At 44.7% G+C, this 20098-nt stretch overlaps 1 protein-coding gene across 9 annotated transcripts in view; it reads left to right on the forward strand.

Moving 5' to 3' along the window:
• The window catches only part of LOC116472859 (phytanoyl-CoA dioxygenase, peroxisomal), a 77824-nt gene that overhangs the window by 3640 nt on the left and 54086 nt on the right, over positions 1-20098 (forward strand). For 8 of the 9 annotated variants that reach the window (XR_009211178.1, XR_009211179.1, XM_058431826.1 and 5 more), the window contains 6 exons: positions 1417-1527; positions 2424-2592; positions 5086-5167; positions 7585-7766; positions 12227-12376; positions 14648-14782. Coding sequence is in view for 7 of the 9 variants with exons in the window: in XM_058431826.1 (XP_058287809.1) it covers positions 1417-1527; positions 2424-2592; positions 5086-5167; positions 7585-7766; positions 12227-12376; positions 14648-14782 (829 nt within the window). In the remaining 2 variants the exon portion in view is untranslated. Of the gene's footprint in view, positions 1-1416; positions 1528-2423; positions 2593-5085; positions 5168-7584; positions 7767-12226; positions 12377-14647; positions 14783-18422; positions 18739-20098 lie in introns of those variants that run through there. The other variant, XM_032160165.2, reaches the window with a different exon arrangement.

Below are 20098 nucleotides of genomic sequence, written 5' to 3' on the forward strand. Positions count from 1 at the left end.
CCGGGTTCACGCCATTCTCCTGCCTCAGCCTCTCCGAGTAGCTGGGACTACAGGCGCCCGCCACCACGCCTGGCTAATTTTTTGTATTTTTAGTAGAGACGGGGTTTCACCGTGGTCTCGATCTCCCGACCTCGTGATCTGCCCGCCTCGGCCTCCCAAAGTGCTGGGATTACAAGCGTGAGCCACCGCGCCCGGCAATTTTTTGTATTTTTAATAGAGACGGGTTTCACCGTGTTAGCCAGGATGGTCTCGATCTCCTGACCTCGTGATCCGCCCGCCTCAGCCTCCCAAAGCTAGGATTACAGGCATGAGCCACCGCGCCCACCGTCCATACTATTATATGGCCTTAATTTTTAATGTCTGAGGCATATCCCACTGAGTGAACACAGTGTCAGTAGTTAATTTTTCTTCCACTATTTCACTTTTTTTTTTTTTTTTTCTGAGACAGAGTCTTGCTCTGTCACCCAGGCTGGAGTGCACTGGTGCCATCCTGGCTCACTGCAATCTCCGATCCCCCGGGTTCTAGTGATTCTCCTGCCTCGGCCTCCTGAGTAGCTGGGATTACAGGCACGCTAATTTTTGTATTTTTAGTAGAGGTGGGGTTTCATCATGTTAGTCAGGCTGGTCTCGAACTCCCGACCTCAGGTGATCCACCTGCCTCAGCCTCCCAAAGAGCTGGGATTACAGGCATGAGCCACCGTGCCCGGCCCACTAATGCACTTTTTTTGGTGACCACGGTTAACATTTTGAATATAAAGCGTAAGTTTTCAGATTATTTCCTTGGTCTTAGAAATACTGGATTGAAGGAGGGCATGAACGTTTCTTAGGTTCTTGTTTTTTTTTTTTTTTTTTTTTTTTGAGATGGAGTCTTGCTCTGTCGCCCAGGCTGGAGTGCAGTGGCATGATCAGAGCTCACTGCAACCTCTGCCTCCCAGGTTCAAGCGATTTTTTTGCCTCAGCCTCCCGAGTAGCTGGGATTACAGGTGCCCACCACCATGCCTGGCTAAATTTTGTGTTTTTAGTAGAGATGGGATTTCACCATGTTGGTCAGATTCGTCTCAGACTCCTGACCTCAGGCGATCCACCTGCCTTGGCCTCCCGAAGGGCTGGGATTATAGGCGTGAGCCCCCACACCCAGCCTCAGGTTCTTGATACATATTTTTAGGAAGTAATTTAAATTTTTTTTTTTTTTGAGACAGGGTATCACTCTGTTGCCCGAGCTGGAGTGGAGTGGCACAACCAGTATTTTTTGTAGAGACGGGGTTTCATCATGTTGCCTGGCTAGTCTCAAACTCCTGACCTCAAGTGATCCACTTGCCTGGACCCACTAAAGTGCAAAGATTACAGGTGTGAGCCGTTGTGCCTAGCCTGTAATTTAAAAATTTAACTTATTTTGGGATTCTTTTTCTCCTTTAGGTATACTCTGGATAATAATGTTCTAACCCTGGAACAGAGAAAATTTTATGAAGAAAATGGGTTTCTAATAATCAAAAATCTTGTACCTGATGCTGACATTCAACGCTTTCGGTACAGTAACACTATTTGTTATTTTACAAAAGTATGTATTGTGTGCATGTAATGAGAATACAAGGTGGATTCACCCCTGCCTTTACAGATGTTTTTTAATGATTTGGTTTGTTGAGAAGCGTTTAGAAGCGTGGGCTCTGGTGCCAGACTGGCTTTTTATTTTTTGTAGAGAAAGGGTCTCACTCTGTTGCGTAGGCTGGAGTGCAGTGGTACAATCATAGCTTACTGTGGCCTCAAGTTCCTGGGCTCAAGCGATCCTCCTGCCCCAGTCTCCTGAGTAGCTGGGACCACAGGTGTGCACCACCATACCCGGCTAATTTTTTATTTCTTTGTTTTTAGAGATAGGGAGTCTCACTATGTTGCCCAGGCTGGTCTTGAACTCCTGGCCTCACCCTCCTGAGTTGCTGGGATTACAGTTGGGAGTCACCATGCCTGGGCTTCAGTCTCAGCACCACCCCTTAATATCATGTGTCCTGGGGCAATTTACTTCACATCCCATGCCTCTGTTTCCTCATCTGTAAAATGGGGATAATAATAGCACTTATGTCCTAGTGTTGTTGTTAGGACTAAATAAGGTGAAATATATGGAAAGCACTTTGAACAGAGCTGGGCACATGGTAAGTGTTACAAAGTGTTTGCTATTATTATTACAATGCAACCAAATCATACAAAGACTTCCCTACTGGTATGCTAAACTAGGGAATAATTTAATTCTGGGAGTGGATTCTAGCCGGACAGTTTGTCCTCGCCTTCATTGGAATTATTCTACCTCAAGCTGGAGGCCAACTTAGTGCAGAGAAACCGCCTCTCAAGTCTGCAACCCTTTCCACAGAGGAGGGCAGGGCAGGTGCTTGGAGCCAGTGGTAACGACATCATTTGCAAATTAAATTTTCTAGGAATGAATTTGAAAAAATCTGCAGAAAGGAGGTGAAACCATTAGGATTAACAGTAATGAGAGATGTGACCATTTCGAAATCAGAATATGCTCCAAGTGAGAAGATGATCACGAAGGTCCAGGATTTCCAGGAAGATAAGGAGCTCTTCAGATACTGCACTCTCCCGGAGGTCAGAGACCACCCTTGCTTTGCTTCTGCTTAATTGCCAGCATGTATGCCTGCCTGTAAAACCCGCTGATTTGGCCAGGCGTGGTGGCTCACTCCTGTAATTCGAGCACTCTGGGAGGCTGAGGCAGGTGGATCGCTTGAGCCCAGGAACCACTGCTCTTAGAGCTGGATATGGAAAGGAGTTGAACTGTGTAAAATCAGTGAGTTTTATTTTGTTTTGTTTTGTTTTCTGGAGACAGAGTCTCACTCTGTTGCCCACGCTGGAGTGCAGTGGTGCAATCTCGGCTCACTGCAACCTCTGCCTCCCAGGTTCAAGTGATTATCCTGCCTCAGCCTCCCGAGTAGCTAGGTTTATAGGCGCCTGTCACCACACCCGGCTAATTTTTGTATTTTTAGTAATAAAAGGGTTTCACCATGTTGCTCAGGCTGGTCTTGAACTTCTGACCTCGTGACCCACCCACCTCAGCCTCCCAAAGTGCTGGGATTACAGGCATGAGTCACTGCGCCTGGCCAATGTCCTAGATTTCTGAAGAGTGGGACCAGTATCTGGTGGTCTGTGCCATGATTTTAGGAGGTATAAATTATTTTAATAGATATTTATTTTTAAATGTATTGGAAAAAAACTCAACAGTCTACCAAACTCATGATTTCAAGAATGTTGTTAATTAGGACAAGATTAAATAAAAAGGCCAGGCGAAGTGGCACTTTGGGAGGCTGAAACAGGAGAATCACTTGAGGCCAGGAGTTCAAGACCAGTCTGGGCAACATAGTGAGACCACTGTCTGTATTGGAAAAAAAGAAAAAAAAAAAACAAAGATTGAATAAAAGAAGTGAGCTAACTGCCAGGCGCGGTGGCTCACGCCTGTAATCCCAGCACTTTGGGAGGCCGAGGCGGGCAGATCGTGAGGTCAGAAGTTTGAGACCAGCCTGAGACACATGGTGAAACCCCGTCTCTACTAAAAATACAAAAATTAGCCGGGCGTGGTGGCGGACGCCTGTAATCCCAGCTACTCAGTAGGCTGAGGCAGGAGGATCGCTTAAACCCGGGAGGCAGAGGTTGCAGTGAGCCCAGATCACGTCATTGCACTCTAGCCTGGGCGACAGAGCGAGACTCCATCTCAAAAAAAAAAAAAAAAAAAAAGAAGTAAGCTAACTAAGGGTAGGGAAATCATTGGCTAAATAACAGTACAAGTTATGTCAGAAGTTGTGAGGATGGCTCTTGAATGGCTGGCATTTAGAAAATCCCAGCCTAGATAAATGCCAAAAAATACCAGGCTTTATGAAAAGCAAGTGTGTGCCTGATTCCTAGGCTTTTAATAACCTTTCCAGGGTTTCATACTCAAATTGCCAATATTCCTTATACATGAGAGATCAAATAGTGAGGAAGCAGTAGAAGGTGGCTCATTTTTTGGAGTCTTTTTTTTTTGCGGAATCAAAATTTGAATATCGTGGGTTGTTGGTTTTTTTTTTTTTTTTTTGAGAGAGTCTCACTCTTGTCGCCCAGGCTGGAGTGCAGTGGTATGATCTCGGCTCACTGCAACCTCCGCCTCCCGGGTTCAAGTGATTCTCCTGCCTCAGCCTCCCAAGTAGCTGGGATTACAGACGCGTGCCGCCATGCCCAGTGCATTTTTGTATTTTTAGTAGAGACATGGTTTCGCCATGTTGGCCAGGCTGGTCTCGTACTCCTGACCTCAAGTGATCCACCCGCCTCGGCCGCCCAAAGTGCTGGGATTACAGGTGTGTGCTACCGCGCCCAACCTCAGTGTTGAGCCCTTTCTGCTTTTCCCCCCTTCGTTGCTGGGTTCTATATACAAGGTAGCAGCAGCCCAGCTCCCAGGCCCCATGACTAAACCAGCTCTCCCTGTCACTGGTTCCCATGTTAGCCTTTTCTTCATAATGCAGTATCCCTCGGCCACTCTGACCCATGTCATTACTGGGTTAGCATCTTTCATCTAATGTCTGGGACCTGCTTTGCTTGTTCACTCTTGCTTCCCCATTTCCCGTCACCTCCTGGTTCCCAGATCTCGGTAATGAGTTGTCAAGTGCCAAGTGTCCCCAGTTGTCAAATGTCCTCCAAGCCACTGTTCTGCTTTCTTCTGGGCTACTCATGACAGCTGTGAATTGTATGGGACTCTTCATATGCAGAGGCTCCAACGAGGAAGAGGAAGCTGCTCTCCCACTGAGCAACGCTCTGTGGCTTGGGTTGACAAGAAAGCTATATTAATATCTCGTCGAAACTCGTATGTTTCTTGTAGAAAAAAAATGGTTTCGTTCCCGGCTATCTCAGAAAAAGCCCATTTCATTCCATGTTATAGATTTAGAATGATTTCCAATGGCTGGGATTTTCATGCTTTGTTTGCAGTGTTGTGAAATACCACTTGGTTCTTAAACTATTGCCTTCTTGGTTCTTGTGTGGATAGCTACTGTACTTTGTACCAGTTGTCAATACTTCTGATTTCCCACAAGGTTTGTTTTTGTTTTTTTGTTTTCTTAGATTCTGAAATATGTGGAGTGCTTCACTGGACCTAATATTATGGCCATGCACACAATGTTGATAAACAAACCTCCAGATTCTGGTAATTGTAACGGAGAAACAAACAAACAAAAATGGTTTCATTAAAATGTGTAAGGTTGGCTGGGTGCAGTAACTCATGCCTGTAATCCCAGCATTTTAGGAGACTGAGGGAGGAAGATCTCTGAGGCCAGGAGTTTGAGAGTGGCCTAGGCAACATAGTGAGGCTCTGTCTCTAAAAATAAAATTTAAAAATATCTAGGCATCGTGGTATGCACTTGTAGTCCTTGCTATTGGAAGGCTGAGGTGGGAGGATCGCATGAGCCCAGGAGTTGAAGGCTGCCGTGAACCTATAATGGCATGCTCTCCAGCCTGCATGACACAGTGAGACCCTATCTCTAAATAATAAATAAGATAAAACAAACCAAAATAATCAAATAAAATAGCTGATGTCTAACTCTAATCATGTGTGTAACTGTCAAACTTTGGATGAGTAAATCTTAAAATAACTTACACCATAACGACAGTGAAATGTGGTAATGGTTTCAGATATTAACTGTAGAACTGTTGCTGAATTTTCAGATGACTGGCTCCCCAAAAATGCGGTTTAACAGACATAACTGTTCATATATCACAGGTTCCTGCCATTTGATGTCTCTAAGCTTGATCAGCTCTTTTTAGCTGTGATAGTATAGATTCTCACATTCCTGATAGGAAGACAATATTATTACTAACACAATTAAAATTGTTACTATGAGTCACAAACTATAGTTGTCTTTTTTTTTTTTTGAGATGGAGTTTTGCTCTTGTTGCCCAGGCTGGAGTGCAATAGCGCGCTCTTGGCTCACTGCAACCCCCACCTCTCAGGTTCAAACAATTCTTGATTCTCCTGCCTCAGTCTCCCAAGTAGCTGGGATTACAGGCGCGCGCCACCAAGCCTGGCTAATTTTTGTATTTTTAGTAGAGACAGGGTTTCACCATGTTGGTCAGGCTGGTCTCGAACTCCTGACCTCAGGCAATCTAGCCGCCTCAGGCTCCCAAAGTGCTGGGATTACCAGCGTGAGCCACTGTGCCCGGCCTGTTTTTTTTTTTTTTTTTTTTTGAGACAGAGTCTCCCTCTGTCGCCCAGGCTGGAGTACAGTGGCGTGATCTTGACTCACTGCAACCTCCTGCCTCCCAGGTTCGAGCGATTCTCCTGCCTCAGCCCTCAGCCTTCCAAGTAGCTGGGACTACTGGCGTGCACCACCATGCCCGGCTAATTTTTGTATTTTTGTAGAGACAAGGTTTCTCCATGTTGGCCAGGCTGGTCTCAAACTCCTGACCTCAAGAGATCTGCCTGCGTCAGCCTCCCAAAGTGCTGAGATTACAGATGTGAGCCACTACACGTGGCCTAGAACTTTTTTTGACATCAGCCACTCCAAAGGGGATTTCAAATGTGACTCCATGTCACTCTCTTCGATGTAATTAATGCGACTGGTTTTTGAACATGCATTACTGCATGCTAGGTGCTGTGCCCAATCCAGAGTCACAAAAGAATAAAGCACAAGGCCGGGTCTGGTGGCTCACGCCTGGAATCCCAGCACTTTGGGAGGCCAAGGCGGGCGGATCACGAGGTCAGGAGATCGAGACCATCCTGGCTAACATGGTGAAACCCCGTCTCTACTAAAAATACAAAAAAATAGCTAGGTGTGGTGGCGGGCTCCTGTAGTCCCAGCTACTCGGGAGGCTGAGGCAGGAGAATGGCGTGAACCTGGGAGGCGGAGCTTGCAGTGAGCCAAGATCGCCACTGCTCTCCAGCCTGGGCGACAGAGCGAGACTCCGTCTCAAAAAACAACAGCAACAACAACAAAAAAGAATAAAGCACAACAGAGATGATGATGTTATACCACGTGCTGGAAAATAGTGTGCATAAGTACTCAGCTACCAGCAACCCAGAAGGAGGGAGTGCAGGATTTGAAGATGTGGAGCCACTGTGTTGATTTCCAATTTGGTGTTTATCTCTCTGGGGCTGATTTTCTGTAGCATTATTTCATTTGTTTGGTTCTTCTGGGGACAGGTCATTGTTTTTTCAGGCAAAGAATAAGAATTCTGAGACCAGCATTTTTTTTTTTTTTTTTTTTTGTTTGAGACAGGGACTCGTTCTCTGTCACCCAGGCTGTAATGCAGCAGTGCAATCACAGCTCACTGCAGCCTCGACCTCCAGGCTCAGGTGATCCTCCCACCTCAGCCTCCCAAGTAGCTGCAACTACAGGTGCATGCCACCACACCCAGCCAGTTGGTTTTGTTTTGTTGTTTTGTTTTCTGTAGAAACAGAGTCTCACTGTGTCTCCCGGGATGGTTTTGAACTCCCAGGCTCAAGCAATCCATCTGCCTCAGCCTCCCACTTTGGGATATATTTTTATATCCCAAAGTGCTGGAGTTACAGGCGTGAGCCACTGCACCCGGCTTCGAGCATCCTTTAATAGCAGGTTTTCTTTTCAGGCAAGAAGACGTCCCGTCATCCCATGCACCAGGACCTGCACTATTTCCCCTTCAGGCCCAGCGATCTCATCGTTTGCGCCTGGACGGCGATGGAGCACATTGACCGGAACAATGGCTGTCTGGTTGTGCTCCCAGGCACACACAAGGGCTCCCTGAAGCCCCACGATTACCCCAAGTGGGAGGTAGGTCTGCCCGGCAGCTGAGTCTTGATCCGAATCTCCTTCGCAGTTTCTGTTTCACATCAGTACCTATAAAGAGCTTACAAATGAGATGGCATTTCCTTTCTGAGCAAAACATTGTCCTAAGATTTGCAGTGAGGATCAGAGAAAGTTCAAGGATGTCAGAGAAAACATTCATCACACCTATTTTCAACACTTTTTTTGTTTTTTGAGACAGGGTCTTGCTCAACTCACTGCAACCTCCAACTCCCAGGTTCAAGCCATCCTCCCACCTCAGTCTCCCTAGTAGCTAGGACTACAGGTGTGCAGCACCACGCCCGGCTAATTTTTTGTGGTTTTAGTAGAGACAGGGTTTCGCCATGTTGGCCAGGCTGGTCTGGAACTCCTGACCTCAGGTGATCCATTCACCTCGGCCTCCCTGAGTGCTGGGATTAAAGGCATGAGCCACTGTACCTGCCCTTAACACGTGTTTGAAAGCCAGCCAAGGTGGGGAGCTTGGGTAGGTACTGTATAGGATCCGAGATTGTAAATCCTAGCTGCAGACGTAAGACATAAACCCTTCGACCCCAGATTTGTGTGGTAGGCACCAAGTCAGTCTCACTCACTAACTGATGGCTCTCAGAGTAGGGAAGGAGAGATTGTCTCCTTGCAACTGCAGAGACCAGCAAAGGATCTGGGGAGGCTGGTGTCTGACCTGAGCCTTGCAGGACACGGTACAATGTCCCATAGGGAAGAGTTGATATAGGAAGGCACAAGGTCAAGGGCAAGCCTGAACTTGACCAAAGAACAGGAAAGACCCAGGGAGCTTGCAGTCTAGATGGGCTGGGCACTGGGGGTGTATTTTGTGGAGCAGCAGAGGAGGTGAGCCCAAAAAGGTACATTAGGACCAGATTAGAGAAGACTGTTAGAAGTCTGCAGTTTATTTGGGGGAAGAATGGGAATTTTTAGTTCAAACTTTTTAGGAAGATCGAAGACCTTTTTTTTTTTTTTTTTGAGAAGGAGTCTCACTCTGTCACCAGGCTGGAGTGCAATGGCGCATTCTCGGCTCACTGCAACCTCTGCCTCCCGGGTTCAAGTGATTCTCCTGCCTCAGACTCCCGAGTAGCTGGGATTAGAGATGCGCGCCACCACACCCAGCTAATTTTTGTATTTTTAGTAGAGACGGGGTTTCACTATGTTGGCCAGGATGGTCTTGATCTCTTGAACTCGTGATCCACCCACCCCTGCCTCCCAAAGTGCTAGGATTACAGGCATGAGCCACCACACCCGGCTGAAGAGCTTTTAATTAAAAAACAAACAAACAAACAAAAAAACAGTTTTATTGAGGTATAATTGTCACGTAAATTGTACATATTTTGCATGTATAATTTGATCATTTTCCACACACGCATATCTGTGAAATCATCACCACAATCAAGATACTCCATCCTCCCTGCTCCAGGCAACCACTGAGCTGCTTTCTGTTACTACAGATTAGTTTGCATTTTCTAAAATGTCATAGACATATAATCACGTAGTATAGATTTTTTTGTCCCGTTCTGGCTTCTTTCACTCAGCGTGGTGATTTTGAGGTTCACTGATGCTGTTGTATATGATAGTAGTTTTGTTTTTTTTTTTGAGACAGAGTCTCACTCTGTCACCAGTCTGGAGTGCAGTGGCGCGATCTTGGCTCACTGCAACCTCCGACTCCCTTGTTTGAGCCATTTTCCTGCCTCAGCCTCCCGAGTAGCTAGGACTACAGGCACAAGCCACCACACTCAGCTAATTTTTATATTTTTAGTAGAGACGAGGTTTCACCATGTTGGCCAGGATGGTCTCGATCTCCTGACTTCATGATCTTCCTGCCTCAGCCTCCCAAAGTGCTGGGCTCACCGTGCCCGGCCAACAGTAGTTCTTTCCCTTCCATTGCTGAGTAGTATTCCATTGCATGGCTGCACCATGAACGATGGTTTGTGCATCCATTCAGCTGCTGATGCTTGGAACTGTTAAATGCATTTGAGCTCATGAGTGATGGGATCAAATCGGCTCTTCAAGGACAATAATGTCATGTTCTGGTGCAGGACGCACTGGAGGTATAGGCGTCTAGAAGCAAAGAAACCAGAGAGATGACTATTAACACTTCAGGTCTAAGGTGAAAAGATCCTGTGGGAACCAAAGTGGGAGGATCGCTTGAGCCCAGGAGTTCAGGACCAGCCTGGGCAACGTAGTGAGGTCTCATCTCTAATAATAATAATAACAATAATAATTAGCTGGGCATGGTGGCGCATCATGTATTCCCAGCTGTTCCAGAGGCTGAGTCAGGAGGATCACTTGAGCCCAGGAGTTCGAGGCTGCAGTGGGCTATGCTGGTGCCACTGTACTCCAGCCTGGGTGACAGAGCAAGTTCCTGTATCAAAAGAAAAAGAAAAGATCCTAGGCTGGGCACAATGGCTCATGCCTGTAATCCTAGCACTTAGGGAGGCCGAGGTGGGCGGATCACCTGAGGTCGGGAGTTCGAGACCAGCCTGACCAACATGGAGCAACACTGTCTCTACTAAAAATACAAAATCAGTCTGTTGTGGTAGCGGGCGCCTGCCTGTAGCCCCAACTGCTCGGGAGGCTGAGGCAGGAGAATACCTTGAACCCGGGAGGTGGAGTTTGCAGTGAGCTGAGATCGCGCCACTGCATTCCAGCCTGGGCGACAAAGCAAGACTCCATCTCAAAAAAAAAAAAAAAAAAAGATCCTGGAATCCCATGATGCTGCGAATGGAAAGAGCCCCCATTGTTAAAGCAGGGAGAATGAGTTGTAGTTCATTAGGAAATGAGGAACATGGTTTTAAGAACTCCTAACTCGTCTGGACACAGTGGCTCACGTCTGTAATCCTAACACTTTGGGAGGCCGTGGCGGGCGGATCACTTGAGGTCAGGAGTTTGAGACCAGCCTGGCCAACATAGTGAAGCCCTGTTTCTACTAAAAATACAAAAATTAGCCAGGCATCGTGATGCGTGCCTGTAGTCCCAGCTATTCGGGAGGCTGAGGTAGGAGAATTGTCCGAACCTGGGAGATGGAGGTTGCAGTGAGCTGAGATCGCACCACTGCACTCCAGCCTGGGCGACAAAGCAAGACTCCATCTCAATAATAACAATAATAATAGTAATAAAAAATAGAATGTCTCAGATTTCTTGCACCAATAATTAGTGTCAAATGAAAATATGTGAGTGTCTGGATCCTGATAAAAACCATTTCATGTGCAACTCATCAACGAAGCTAAGGTTTAAAGTTTGGTGCATGCAACTGCCGTGGGCTTTGGCTGACAGAAGGCAAAAGGAAAGGTTTGCAGGGCTTCCAGAGCGTGTGGAGTCTCAGATACCCTGCTCAGATGCAGAGTGGGAGGTATGATTAGCTTAGTGTGGGTCACACATTCACCCTGGCCAGGAGAGAAGGGCTCTGGGTCATAGTCTCAGCACTGTCTAAGAGGGATGTCGCCATTCCCAAAAGGAACTGGGGATGCTCTGAGGAAGAGGGAAGGGCTGCTTCCCTTACCCTGACTCCTAAGGTGCTTCTCATGTCAATTTCTTTAATAAAGACATAACCTCATTATCTAAAGTAGTAACTAATTTGGGAAATAGTTACAAACAAACACAGTGTTTTAATTTACTATTCTTTCATTATTCTGGATGTAACATAAGTGCCTTTGAGCTCAGAAAAATTGAGCATTTTCTCCCCCCTATTTTGGGGAAATAGCTTCTGAGAGACACTCCTGAGTAGGAGATGAAGGATTTATTTAAAGTTCTAGGTGAGGAGGAGAACACGCTGGGAACACTTACAGATTCAGGCTGGAAATGCCCAAGAGATAGGTGGTTGCCTGCATTAACCACAAAAGGCAAAGCTAAGCTAGATCTTCATGTATAATGCAGTCATGAAGGGTAGGTGGAAATTCCACATTGTTTATTTGCTCCAAAAAATCAGTGATTTTAATATCAACATGTGACTTCTTTTTTTTTAATTACTATTACTTTTTGAGACAGAGTCTTGCTGTGTTGTCCAGGCTGGAGGGCAGTGGTGTGATCTTGGCTCACTGGAACCTCCCCTCCCGTCTCAATCGATCCTCCCACCTCAGCCTCCTGAGTAGCTGGGACCACAGGCTTGCACCACCATGCCCAGCTAATTTTTGCAGTTTTTGTAGAGATGGGGTTTTGCCATGCTGCCCAGGCTGATCTCGAACTCCTGAGCATAAGCAATTCTCCCAATTAAATCCCAAAGAGATGGGATTATAGGCACAAACCACCATGCCCGGCCAACATGTGACTCTTAAAAACCAGATATCTGAGAGGCTTTTGTATACTGAAAAAATGTAAGCATTTAATTTAGACATTTCTTTCTCTTGGGAGAAAGAAATGCCTCCTTTCCCTGATGAACCATTGACAATGTTTTTAATTCTGGTACTCCCTCAAACGTAGACTTGGCTCGCCTCTTGTTCTAGGGGGGAGTTAATAAAATGTTCCACGGGATCCAGGACTACGAGGAAAACAAAGCCCGGGTGCACCTGGTGATGGAGAAGGGAGACACCGTTTTCTTCCATCCTTTGCTCATCCACGGATCTGGTCAGAACAAAACCCAGGGATTCCGGAAGGTGAGCAGTCACATTGCTGCACCTGCTGCAGAAGCGTGGCTTAGAAACAAAAATTGCATTTAATTCATTTAATTCAAATTAATTGAATAAAATTTTAATGTAGTTGCATTAACATTTTAAAGATTTGTGGCTTTTAACCAACCTGGACTTTAGTCCAGTTTATTTACCAGGAAATATATTTGCTTACCTTGGGCTTTCTGTGCTCTTATCAGTAAGAAGCCAGGTGACCTCAGGACCCTAACCTTGTCAATATTGATTATGAAAGCCAGGCGCAGTGGCTCATGCCTGTAATCCCAGCACTCCGGGAGGCTGAGGCGGGAGGATCACTTGGGACCAAGAGCTCTAGACCAGTCTGGGCAACATGGCGAGACCCTACCTCTATTTAAAAAAAAAAAAAAAATCACTGTTGTCTCTTGAGGCCATGGGTTAGGGGCCAAATTTCGTCTTCCATTCATTCATATTTCCACCAGCCTCATCAGGGTCAGGATTAGGGTGGGACAAGTTGGGGCACTCTCCCCAGGGGTAAAATTTAAGGGGATGCCAAAAAAAGACTCTGCAATCGAGTTTAGTAATATTTTAATGCGAAATTTTAAAAAATCAAAATTAATGCAAAATACCCAATGTATTGGCTGCGCACAATGCCAAAAGTTTAAATAAAAGACACTATTGGACCCCACACTAGCACAATCTTCAGAGCTGTGCAAGTAGCGAGGTGCAGGCACAACAACACAAATCATGTTGTGGGTTTTACTATATTGACTTGGCAATTTTCCAATTATTATTTTTTTTTTTTGAGATGGAGTCTCCCTCTGTTGCCCAGGCTGGACTGCAGTGATGCGATCTCAGCTCACTGCAACCTCGGCTTCCCAGGTTCAAGCAATTCTCCTGCCTCAGCCTCCTGAGTAGCTGAGACTACAGGCACACGCCACTACGCCCGGCTAATTTTTGTACTTTTTAGTAGAGATGGGGTTTCACCAGGTTGGCCAATCTGGTCTTGAACTCCTGGCCTCGAGTGATCGTCTCGCCTCGGCCTCCCAATATGCTAGGATGACAGATGTGAGCCATCTCGCCTGGCCCAATGTTTTTTAATGCCTTTATTTTAAAAATTTTTATTATTTGTTTATATATTTATTTGAGACAGCATCTTGCTCTTTTGCCCAGGCTGGAGTGCAGTGGTGCAATCAGAGCTCACTGCAGCCTGGAACTCTTGGGCTCAAGCCATCCTCCCACCTCGACCTCTCGAGTAGCTGGGACTACAGGCATGCACCACCACACCTGGCTAATTTTATTTTTTCATTTTTTGTACAGACATGGTCTTGCTATGTTGCCCAGGCTGGTCTTGAACTCCTGGCCTCAAGTGATCTTCCTGCCTTGGCCTCCCAGAGTACTGGAATTACAGACATGAGCCACCATGCCCAGGCTTAATGACTTTAATGTTCTGGAAAAATATTACTATAAGTACATAAAGATACAGATATAGGGGTGCATGTTTTCCCTTTGCCTTGGGCTCTGCTACAGTGCCATATGGCACCAGGGCTTACAGAGGCAATGGAGTTTGTGACTCCACTCCCTAGAAATTTGCTGTTTGGGGCAAAGTAGAAAGTCTTTCTGACAAGTGTGATCACTTGTGACAAAAATGGTAAGTTTTAACGATTGCTTTGCAGCTTAGATCTGTTTATAACTTTTTCTAAAATAGGGAGAACCAAGTAATTTCATCCTTACCCTCAGAAGGAAGCAAGAGGGGTAATATATGTCACTGGTATTGGCTTTTAAATGTCCTTCTGATTTGAGAGAAGGTGTCTGCATTATTTTCTTTCTCAAAGTATTTTTAGTTCTTTTCATAATCTATTGCCACTGAAATAACAATCCATCCCAAATTGGACCAGGTAACTAACTTTTGAGATAAACTGCCATGGAATGCAGTCCTTCTTAAGGCTTTGGGATATCCATTCATTAGGAAAATCAAATGCTAAAAGAAAAAACTAAAGACCTCTTGCTGACATAATTCTATTCCCTCTCTCATATATACCTTTCAGCAATAAATGTCACATCTGATTAACGATCTTTTGAAATTTCTCAATTAACTTTTAGCTGGAAACAAAAACAGGCTTAGTTACAAAGAGATTGACACAGGACGCAATGGACCTGACTTTCCATTTAGAAATCAAATACTGAGTGAAATAATTGACTTTCTAAAAGAAAGACTCCCTGCTCGGTCGCTAGTATTCATGGGATGTTTTTCTCCAATATCAATTTGTTCACTTTGCACAGGCAATTTCCTGCCATTTCGCCAGTGCCGATTGCCACTACATCGACGTGAAGGGCACCAGTCAAGAAAACATCGAGAAGGAAGTTTTAGGAATAGCAAATAAATTATACGGAGCTGAAAATAGCGTGGACTTGAAGGTATGTTTGTATACAATAGCAAGGTAAAAATCTCAGGTTTTTCTTTTCTTCAGATGCTTCGTAATTCTCATACCTAGTTTATTTGACAGTATATAGTGCTTGGGTTTAGATTCATTTTAGGGACATCACTGAGCTCCCACCAAAAAATGACAATGGAATTTCCACTTACACTTGTGCCCCCGTGCAGGAGGCTTGAGAACTTCCTGCTGCTTCTTTGTGTCTTGGAGCTGTCCAGAGGTGTGCAGGCCGTCCTGTTTCACACAGGACAGTAAAGGAAAACAAAACTGCAGATTGAGATGAGAGAAAATCAAAGACAAAACCTTGCCTTCTGGCTGGGCATGGTGGCTCATGCCTGTAATCCCAACACTTTGGGAAGCCAAAGCAGGAGAATCACTTGAGCCCAGGAGTTGGAGACCAGCCTGAGAAACATAGTGAGACTCCATCTCTACTAAAAAAGAAATAAAAATAAAAATTAGTCAGGTGGGGTGGAGCATAGCTGTCGTCCCAGCTACTCGAAGGCTGAGTTGAAAGGCCCACTTGGAGCTTGAGGTCAAGGCTGCAGTGAGCTGATCGCACTACTGCGCTCTAGCCTGTGTGACAAAGTGAGACCCTGTCTCAAAAAAAAAAAAAAAAAGAGCCTTCTGAAGGGATAGAAGGAAAGTTATAGGTTTGAGATCCAATCATAGGCCATGTTTATTAGTATAGAATAGAGTATTTATGGCTGCGCGAGGTGGCTCATGCCTGTAATCCCAGCACTTTGGGAGGCCGAGGCAGGCAGATCACAAGGTCAGGAGATCAAGAGCTTCCTGGCCAACATGGGGAAACCCCATCTCTACTAAAAATACAAAAATTAGCTGGGTCTGGTGGCACGTGCCTGTAATCCCAGCTACTCAGGTGGCTGAGGCAGGAGAACCACTTGAACCAGGGAATTGGAGGTTGCAGTGAGCTGAGATCGCGCCACTGCACTCCAGCCTGGCGACAGAGCGAGACTCCATCTCAATAAATAAATAAATAAATAATAGAGTATTTATGCATTAGGAAATCCAGTAAGATTCCCAGAAAGCAATTCTTGAGCAAGTTTCTGTTTTGGTAAATTTGCATCTGGAGTTTTATAAGAGGCCTAGTTTGCATGTAGCAGAAGTTTAAGATCACTAATGCTTATCAATAACAGGCCTTTGACAATATTTCATATGGTTTCCTAGTTAATATACATCATCACTTGTAAATTATTTAAATTTAATTAGCTAACTGTTTATTTTTAGAGACAGAGTCCCACTCTGTTAGCCAGGCAATCACAGCTCACTGCAGCCTCAACCTCCTGGGCTCAAGCAATCCTCTTGCCTCAGCCTCCCTAGTAGCTGAGACTACAGGCACACACCACTGTGCCCTGGCTTTTTTTTTTTTTTTTTTTTAGAGATAGGGTCTCACTGTGTTGCTCAGGCTCAAATTATTTGTTTTTAACTCATGGATATTCAGTACTGCTGATCATTAATAGACAAATTATCAATCAAGGCAAATAAACAAGCATACTTACTTCGTAGAATATGCACATTTCAACCTCTGAAACAAGAAGTTGATTCTATTCTTTAAATTTGCATTAGATCATCATAAATGCATGCAGGCATCCCAGATAGACTGAGTGCAGTGATAACTGTGGGCTCCTCAGCATGTCGTAGGCCCCTGTGCACCAGTGCCATGCTACCATGCCATCGGGAATCATCAGAAATACCTTCCCAGCTCAGGAATCTTGCTTCTTGCCGGGCATGGTGGCTCACGCCTGTAATCCCAGCACTTTGGGAGGCTGAGGCGGACAGATCATGAGGTCAGGAGTTCAAGACCATCCTGGCTAACACGGTGAAACCCCGTCTCTACTAAAAATAAAAAAATTAGCCGGGCGTGGTGGCGGGTGCCTTTAGTCCCAGCTACTCTGGAGGCTGAGGCAGGAGAATGGCGTGAACCCAGGAGCTTGCAGTGAGCCGAGATCACGCCACTGCCCTCCAGCCTGGGCGACAGAGCAAGACTCTGTCTCAACAACAACAAAAAAAGGAATCTTGCTTCTCCCTTTAGAACCTGGAAATGTGTCCCGTCTCTGAAAATGCTCTGATTTTGCATTTGCAGGTCCTAGAAATTCTTGTCCTTCCTCTCTTTTTGTTCAGTACCTAAAATGCCTATACATTTTGTCAACTGGAGCTTTGAGCTAACATCCTAAATTTTAAGGGAGAACAAATATATATACATTATGTTTGAGGTTTGTCAAGGTTGTGCTAAATGAATACCTCCCACATTTAGTTTAATTACTCTGTAAGTTATATTTAGAATAACAATATTAACCTCTGCTACATAGTTCTCTGTAAAGTACAAAAGCACATTCATATTCATTTTCTTATTTTCTTCACCAAAACCCAGTGGGGCAGTATAAGCTCCATGCTGTCAATGACAAGAAAACAAGTCCCAGAGGCTGATCTAAGCTAGCTAAACGACAAAGCTTAATTTCAGAGTCAGGTCAAATTTGAAAATTATTCTTTCCACCATACCTTGCTGTTTGCTCAAAAATAAACAAGAACCAAGAAATAAGAACATCTAAATTATTTTATTAAGGGCAAAGGGAGAAAAAACCCACCAAACAAAGCAGTAATCCTTGATACCATGTTCACTATTATCATCTCATCAGGAGTAGAACACTCAAAATGGCTCAGACAAGTAACATAAGAGTAGTAAGGCCAGGTGCAGTGGCTCACTCCTGTAATCCCAGCACTTTGGGAGTTTGAGGCTGGCGGATCACCTGAGGTCAGGAGTTTGAGACCAGCCTGACCAACGTGGTGAAACCCTGTCTCTACTAAAAATATAAAATTAGCCGGGTGTGGTGGCACGTGCCTCTAATCCTAGCTACTTGGGAGACTGAGGCAGGAGAATCATTTGAACCCAGGAGGCAGAGGTTGTAATGAGCCAAGATGGTGCCATTGCACTCCAGCCTGGGCAACAAGAGCAAAATTCTGTCTCAAAAAAAAAAAAAAAATTATGCAGAAAAATGGCAGTGAACTGTTTGTTTTGTAACCAAACATGACATTGACCCAGTTATGTTACCTGGCACCAACAAATATGCTGAATAAAACAGAACTGACAGCAGCTGGGGGACCCACTGACTTAATTTAGTTAACATTGTTTAAGAAGTCGGTTAAGTAGACCAGGAGTGGTGGCTCATACCTGTAATCCCAGCACTTGGGAGGCTTTGCGAGGCCGAGGCGGACAGATCACTTGAGGCCAGGAGTTTAAGATCAGTCTGGCCAATGCAGCGAAACTCTGTCTCTACTAAAAATATAAAAAGTTAGCTGGGCATGGTGGTGCACACCTGTAATCCCAGCTACTCGGGAGACTGAGGCAGAGGTTGCAGTGAGCCGCTGCAGTCCAGCCTGGGCAATGGTGTGAGACTGTGTCCCCAAAAAATTTTTTAAAAAGAGTTGAGTAAGTAGCTTAATTTGAGTTGTTTTGTTTACTAATCAATATAACTTACAGGGATTATTTTCCCTATTTAACCTTTCATAGAGGCTAGAAATCAACTTTGTGTTATGGTGGAATTGAAGGTAAATGGAGGGCAGATGGAAGTGTTCCATAAACTCACTCTGTTCGGTATTATTTCCAGGATGTTTGGATGTTTCGAGCTCGACTTGTGAAAGGAGAAAGAACCAATCTTTGAAATAGCCATCTGCTATAACTCTTTCAACAGAAAACCAAAACCAAACAAAATGTCTAAGGAAAATGTTTTCTTAATGAGATGATATAACCTTTTCTATCACTTGCTAAAAGCAGAAAACATGTATCAGGTACTTAATTGCATAGAGTTAGTTTTGCAGCACAATGGTGTTGCTTTAATGAAAAAAAAACAGTAAAAGTGAAATATTACTGTTTTAAGGAAAACTAATTTAGGGTGGCAGCCAATAAAGGTGGTTGGTGTATAATGTAAGTGTTAAATCAATTTCTTTCATTCAGTTAGCTCTTTACCCAAGAAGAAGTGAATGATTTGGAGCTTAGAGTGTGTTTTGTATCCCCTTTCTGATAAACCCATTCCCTACCAATTTTGTGTCATAAGAGATTTTTTTTTCCCCAAATCTAGAACCATGTATAATACATTCACATTTAGTCAAGGGCATAAGAAGGGTGTCATGGAGTCCAAATAAAGGTGAATATTCCAGCTCAGACAAGGGCCTTCTCCTGTAATTTCTTCAACCCAACCATCCCCTTAACAAGGAGACTTGTTCTTTCCAGTCCTTTCCTCTGTTCCTAAAGAATGAAGATGAGGGCCGGGTGCGGTGGCTCACACCTGTAATCCTAGCACTTTGGGAGGCCGAGGTGGGCGGATCACCTGAGGTCAGGAGTTCAAGACCAGCCTGTCCAACATGGCAAAACCCCGTCTCTACCAAAAATACAAAAAAAAAAAAAAAAAAATAGCTGAGCGTGGTGGCGCGCACCTGTAATCCCAGCTACTCAGGAGGCTGAGGCAGAAGAATCACTTGAACCTGGGACGCGGAGGTTGCAGTGAGCTGAGATCGCGCCACTGCACTCCAGCTTGGGCGACAGAGCAAGACCCTGTCTCAAAAAAAAAAAAAAAAAAGAAAAATAAATAAATAAAAGACGAGGGTGACTTCATTTGATGTATCTTATTGGGTAGGGCTGCTGGAATCCCTTCACATTTGTGAATGAAGCCTAACCTCCTTCAAGCGATAGGGAAATTTTTAGATACTTTTCCCTGGATTTGAAGTGAGCATGGACTGAACAAACTTATTTCAAGACAGCACCATATTTTCGGTACCAGCTGAGGGCAGCAAGGAGACATAGTCCTTATTTTTACAAATTCTAGTTAGGGCTTTAGTAAGAAAGAAATAACAGAGTACCTTTCTCGTCATTCTGCTAAGCACAAGTTTTCCTAAATCTAGTGTTGCCATGTGTGCCGTTTTGTTTGTGAGGACAGGCAAGTGAAGCTCAGCTCCCGCTGGGAATTGGGGAAGGCAGATCACTGACAGGCTGTAAGGAAATTAGATTATGGGATGATTGGAAATAAAACGTAATGAAGGAATGCCTATGTAAACAACATGTGGGGAGGGAGCCCTGCTTTGTTATGGAATAAACTCTAAATTGTTTCAAATTTAAAGTGAATATGAAAAACTAAACTTCAGTAGGAATATTGAAGAGCAATTTGTTATTTCCTGTGTGCATTTGTGAGTGAAAACCAACTGGTCCCCATCAGAAAACATTCATTTCCCATCTGATCCATGTCCCTTTTGTCCATTAGTGCATGTAAGAAATATCCAAGCACCCACT

The sequence above is a fragment of the Hylobates moloch genome, unplaced genomic scaffold (assembly GCF_009828535.3).
Source record: "Hylobates moloch isolate HMO894 unplaced genomic scaffold, HMol_V3 SCAFFOLD_2, whole genome shotgun sequence".
Taxonomy (NCBI): domain Eukaryota; kingdom Metazoa; phylum Chordata; class Mammalia; order Primates; family Hylobatidae; genus Hylobates; species Hylobates moloch.